Source organism: Triticum aestivum, chromosome 4D, assembly GCF_018294505.1.
Source record: "Triticum aestivum cultivar Chinese Spring chromosome 4D, IWGSC CS RefSeq v2.1, whole genome shotgun sequence".
In the NCBI taxonomy this organism is placed as follows: domain Eukaryota; kingdom Viridiplantae; phylum Streptophyta; class Magnoliopsida; order Poales; family Poaceae; genus Triticum; species Triticum aestivum.
The window spans coordinates 393,570,156-393,576,480 of record NC_057805.1 but is presented as its reverse complement, the minus strand read 5'-3'; the positions used below and the strand labels follow the sequence as shown (position 1 = coordinate 393,576,480).

At 52.1% G+C, this 6,325-nt stretch overlaps 1 protein-coding gene across 2 annotated transcripts; it reads right to left on the bottom strand.

Annotated features, from left to right (window-relative positions):
• LOC123100106 (glutamate decarboxylase 1) lies at window positions 1-2,181 on the bottom strand. Of its 2 annotated transcripts, XM_044522085.1 has the most exons (6): window positions 1,999-2,181; window positions 1,702-1,906; window positions 1,404-1,604; window positions 1,102-1,316; window positions 705-1,011; window positions 1-620 (listed from the first exon to the last, which is right to left on the bottom strand). In XM_044522085.1, exons 1-6 carry the CDS (start codon window positions 2,082-2,084, stop codon window positions 132-134), a joined length of 1,503 nt encoding a protein of 500 aa, XP_044378020.1. In that variant the 5' UTR covers window positions 2,085-2,181; the 3' UTR covers window positions 1-131. The 2 variants fall into 2 exon arrangements, with proteins under 2 accessions (XP_044378020.1, XP_044378019.1); XM_044522084.1 differs by having other exon boundaries at window positions 1-1,011.
• Window positions 2,182-6,325: the final 4,144 nt, after the last annotated feature.

The window sequence follows — 6,325 nt, the reverse complement described above, 5'->3', positions numbered from 1 at the left end:
GCCACAGCAAAATTTTGGTTACAAACTCGGCCTAAATCAGCCTATAATAATAGTTTTACTCGACTCACATAATAATAGTACTATAAGATGGGTAGCTTGATGATTTGGGTTTTGGAGACTGTTGATTGTGACTAGCAGACGCCGTTGGTCTTCTTGGCAAGCACAAACTTCTTCCACGCCTCCGTGACCGACTTCTGCGTCTCGAGCTCCGTCTTCTTGACGTGGCCGTTGGCGACGACGACGGTCTTGGGCAGCGTGGCCGGCAGCAGGGCGGGGGGCGCGAGCTTGGAGGGGAGCGCGTCGAGCTGGGCCATGACGGTGTCGATGTCGAGGACGAGGCGCTCGGCGAGGGTGCGGCTGAACTCCTCCCGGATGACGACGCGGAGCACCGTGACGTGCTGCGCGTCGGCGGGCATGGTGTAGGCCGGCACGATCCAGCCGAAGCGGCGCAGCATGTCGGAGATCTCGAACTCGTCGTGCCGGCTGTGGTCCTTGAGCGAGAAGGCCACCAGCGGCACGCCCTCGTCCTTGGACACGATGTTGAAGCGCCCCGTCTTCTCCAGGCCCTCCTTCACCACCATGGCGTTCTCCTGGCAGTTCTCCATGATGTTCCTGTACCCCTGCGTTATTGTATGGATGTAGATCGTGTCAGCTCCTTTACCAAATGAATCCTCCTGTCCTGATCGATGCGGTAAAGAAGTTACCTCCAAGCCATGGCGGATGAGCTGGTAGTACTGGGCGATGACCTGGCTGGAGCCCTTGGAGAAGTTGAGAGTGAAGGTGGGCTGGTCGGAGCCGAGGTAGTTGATGTGGAAGATGAGCTCGTCGGGGAGGTCCTCCTTGGTGCGCCAGACGCACCAGCCGATGCCGGGGTAGACGAGGCCGTACTTGTGGCCGCTCACGTTGATGCTCTTCACCCACGGCAGCCGGAAGTCCCACTCCAGCTCCGGGTACAGGAACGGCGCGATGAAGCCGCCGCTCGCCGCGTCCACGTGGATCGGCGTCTCCCACCTGCAAAAACTACACTCAGCACACGAGCGACGACTCTGTTTCTTGTTCCAGCGGCTGCTCTGCTCTGCTCTTGTACGTAGTATTGCTTACCCTGTCTGCTTGTTCTTCTCCTCCAGCAGGTCGTTGATGCGCTTGACGTCCTCGAACTCGCCGTTGAGCGTGGAGCCGAGGATGGCGGCGACGCAGATGGTGTTCTCGTCCACCATCTCCACCGCCTGCTCCGGGTCCATGACGTAGTACCCCTCCCGCAGCTTCACCTCCTTGAGCTCCACCTCAAAGTACCGAGCGAACTTCTCCCAGCACACCTACATCAGTTTAAATGTTTCAATTCTTAGCTCTCAGTTCTATGGATCGCGAGGCAGAGGGTTGTTTTTCTCTATATAAGTAATAACCTGGACGTTGGCGCCGGTGATGATGTTGGGCTTGTCGAAGGGCTTGCCCTCGGCCTTGCGCTTGTTCTGCCACCTCCGCTTGAAGGCCAGCCCGGCCAGCATGATGGCCTCCGACGACCCCACCGTGCCCACGCCCACCGCCGTCTCCGACTCGCCCAGCGGCGCGTGGAAGAGATGCGCGATCATGTTCACGCACCGGTTCTGCAATGCAATGCCGCGCAAGGACAATAAGAACAATTCTCTGGACGCGCGTCGGCGGCGAGGAAACAAGAGCTCGAAGCAGAGAGACTTAACGCACCTGGAACTCGGTGGTGACCGGGTACTCGTCCATGTCGACGTAGTTCTTGTTGATGGAGGCCATGATGAGCTTGTCGCACTCGGGCTCCATCCACGTGGTGACGAACGACGCCAGGTTCAGCCGCGGGTTGCCGTCCAGCATCAGCTCGTCGTTGATGATCTGGTACGCCGCCTCCTTGGGGATCGAGTTCTCCGGCATGCGATACCTGCACGCCCCAATCAAGCCGGTCAATTACTCCTCGAAGAACATGCCGTTAGGCCGGCGATGAACAAGAACAACAAGCAGGCAGACGCATACCTCGGGAGGGACGAGCGGACATAGCGGGAGGCGAAGGTGGAGTGCACCGACACGTCGGTGTCGGAGGCGGCCCTGGAGAGCACCATGGCTGCTTCAACTCGCTCTTGGCTCTAGCTAAGCTGTTGAATATCAGGCGCAATACGATGCGATGACTCGACTCTGTTGTTGTGTGCTATGGCGGAGGCGGCACCCCGGGTATATATACGCGGGCGAGGGGCGCAAACATGGAAGTTCTTGGGCAGGGGGGCAAGACGAAGGCCGTGCGGTGGTGCGTTTACCATTGCCGCGCGTTCCCAAAAGGGAAGGTCAAAGGAGCAAGGAGAGGGTCATCCTCGCCCTCGGGCCTGGTCCATGTGTGCTGCTACTATTCGTCCTGCGCCGCGAAATAGGCAAGAGCAGCACCAGCAGAACGTCACCTGCCTTAACTTTGTGGTTAGACCTGACCAAGGCTGCAAACTCGTGTCAAACAACAGATCTTTTGGGCCGAAAAATTGTCAAACAATACTTCAATTCCCTGCTTACGTATCGGAGGTATATGCTTGTACTGTCCGTACACCAATCGCGGGCAGAGTCGGCCTTCCACTAAACGAAAACCATGGGCAAAACAAGGTGCACATCGATCATGTCTAAAACATAACCTACGCGACGCTTTCTCGTGCATTTGGGCCATTTCCACACTTGTTTCTTTTTGATTGAGGCGCATTACTGTCCAACCGAGATTGCTAGTGTTCAACACAATGGGTTGGGGGATCTCGCAACAAAAAAGAAGACATGGTTAAAGCCGAAAATGCCATGTATATTACACCAATTAACAATCGAGGATGCTACTACTCAATATTACATTTATTAAACCAAATTAACCATGGGCTGCCCTGTCCAACCCAGAATGCCACCTTAACACAAGGGGGTGTGGGATGCCCCCCTCTCCAAGACTGGATATTACATTTGTTGAATCAATTATTAAGAATGAAACGATATGTTATGATCGGACTTTTGTTCCAAGGAAATGGTTCTACTGGCACTGAGAACTACGCACAATTCCGATGACATCGTGTCTTTTCCTTTTTCTTGAGTATACTCGTGTAGAGTCACATTGTAAGTAGATCATCAAATTGAATTTCTACTGACATGTTGCTTCAATTTAAGTAACCGATTGATTTTTTTTAAGCACTCGGGATAGCTACGAACTCTAGCCCTGCTCGATTCGATCAATTCGATGGAAGCGTAGTTCTTGCAAGTGTTTGAGATAGTACAGGGGATGCAAGAGGAATGGCGAACGAAAAAAGATGATCTGGGAAATAGACCCAACCACCAGTGATCCGAGATGCCCGACCTCACCTGCTTCTCACCTACCTGTCGCTCCTACATGGGCTCTTGCAGAAATTTGGTGGTATGTAGGTAAGGAGTTAAGCTGATTACTTCCTGGCGGATTGACAACCAGCCACCATGGCATAGATCGCCCATCTCAGGAGCGAAGGACCTTTGTCTTGGTCCGGGGCAGGGCATTTGCCCCCCACCCCTCAAGACTATATGTATTGTTTTTGTTATACCAATTATCAATCGAATGTTGTTTTGTGCACAAAATTTGTTCCAACAAAAATGATTCTACTAGCACTAAGAACTGGACATAGTTATGATCATGTGGTGTCTTTTCTTTGTCTTGCACCCGCATGTGAAAATGCGGTTGAAATAGACAACCATCTGCTTCAATTGTGCGGAATATATTGCTTCAATTTGAATTATTATCGATCGTTATTTGTGATTGTAGGATCTGGTTTGATATGGTGCAACTCCCGAGTCAATGCTCAAGGCTAGCCTAGGCTTTTTCATCCTAATTGTGGATGAAGAACTCGTCGAGCATCTACTTGCTACTAAAACTCTCAATGCGCGATTATGGCCGATTGAGCTCTAGGAATCACTGGGGCTGGACTCTTTGGTAATAAGCGATTTGGTCGATCCATGAGACCATTAAGGCTATTACCTATAGAGAAGCACTAGCTTTGGTAAGTGATCTTTACGAATGGAATCAGAAAGTAGTGACCAATTGTGCAGCATGGATCAAGCATCCGAGAGAGCAATATAAGGGGGCAAGCGGTATGATTACTGAGGATATATGATAAATTCTGAAAGTTTTTGACGAAGTGTAGTTTGCTCATGCAAGACTTGAGACTAAAGCCGATGCTCACAGCTTAGCTAGGTGTGCTACCACAATTGATATTGGGTGTCATGAATGGCTTCTGGCCACGGCGACTATTGCATGTATTCATGGCACTTGCTTGGCTGGAGTTTTGTTCGATCGTGGTAGCACATACATATAACTCCCTCCATTTCACAATGTAGCACATACATATTATTATTTTCAAAAGTCAAGCTTACATAACTTTGACCAAATTTAGAGATGGAATTATCTATATGTAAAATAAATACCATACATATATAGTACGAAAATATATCTCACGTGGCATTTCTAAATATAGATGTTTTTTTTCTCTATATAAGCCTGTTCAAACTTTGCAAAGTTAGGCTTTTGAAAAGAAATGTACTATATGCACTGTATATGAACGGCTATCCCCTCAAGCTAAGGAATGTGCGCGGCTTTTGGGGATCGTACTGACGGGACGGGATGCCCTGAAACCGAGCAGCAATTACCGTGGAACGCCTGCGGACCGAACCGAAACCACCACCACCTCGCCGTGCCGCTGGGGTGGTGGCGTCCGAGTCACGTCGCACGCGCGCGCGGCGTGGGTGCAGTGACCGCGTCCAGCACCGACCGACGTCCCCTGCCAGCCGCGGGTTTTCCTTTTTCCGGACCGGACCAGGCGAAACCGCCGTCACCAGTCGCGCCTCCCCGCAGGCGGGCGGGCGGACGCGGCGGCGGCATCCCGCGCGCGCGCCTTGCCGTCCAAGAGAAGAGAAGTGGATTCCCTTTCCCGTCCCGCGTGCCCACCGACTCCTGCCCTTCCTTCCTAGCTCCCGCCCCCGCGCGTATGTACGCAAGTTTTGGAAGGGCTCGACGTACGGACTACGTACATACATGCTGTATGACCTCCATACATTATGGAGCAAAGGCATTAGTAGAAAATTCCTCGCTCTTCCAATTGCGTGCTGAACTGATGCCACTAGGCACGTATGTACGTACGTGGTCTGCTCAAATCAGAATCGAGAATTCCCTGCCGCGCAATCAAAACCGGCGACATCGCCCGCGGGAAACTTGGGTGGTTCCGTGTGAAGCCACCGAAAGGGGCGTCGAATCGTGCAGCCCCCGATATTGTCGCTGGAGTCATCAGAGGTAAAGAAGGGACGCGGCTGCTGGTAGACGGAGGCTGGCCGAATAGAATCACCCCGGGGAGGTGCCACCGGTTTTCCGGTTCGGCTACAAGTGGAAGAAACATTCCACACGACGACGGCGCGGCGCGTGACGCGCGTCTGCATGCCTGCCGTCCCCAGCTGGGACCTGGGATCACGTTGAATTACTGGCGTGCATCGTTCGCTTCTTGCCAACAAGCAAGGAATACGATGACTTTTTTACGCACCGTCGTTTGGCTTGAACCGACCGTGTCGCTTCAACCTTTCTAGACTAGCATCTCATGGTCGTGCCCTTTTTGGGTTGAAAAATATAATCTTCTTTCTTGATAGAGATGCTACAATCCTGCAGGTCATTTTTTTTGAGCCCAACAATCCTACAGGTCATTTCTCTCTAGCATGCTCGAGTAACAAATTAATAGCCCAATTACCATTTTGGTGGCACAGTTGTCTTTCGGAGATTCAACTCAAAATGGAAAATGTCTTTCAGAGATTTGAGTTCTGTGAAACCTGCGATCCATGGTTTTATGTTATTTATGAAATCCGCGATCCCTGATTTAAGTTTGCTCTTTTGTTCAGCACACTGTCACTGCACAGCCACGGCCTCCCATACCGGGGGCTGCTCAGCTGATCTCTTGCCGGTCATCGTACCGCGCGCAGACGAGGATCGAAAGGACAACGTGAGACTCATTCCAAAGCAGACGCACAAAACCAAAGCACGCTCATGGTGGCGACGCCACAGTTCCTCATAGGCTCGTACTAGGTCGTAGCTACTAGAGGCAGGGAGGCTCATTGCAGAGCGGGCGGTGGCGCAACAGACACGCCGATGCGTGCGCGCGCGCGCGTCGGCAATCTGCGAATGCCGGGGGCCGGTTTTCCGCTAACCGCTACCAGCAATCTGCGCGAGACGCGACTCTGGTCAGCGCACTGGATTGTACTACCCTCACACTGTAGGAATTGGCTATATTATATTAAATCTGCACGGGGTTAAGTATATTATAATGACATTTAGCTACATTAGTAA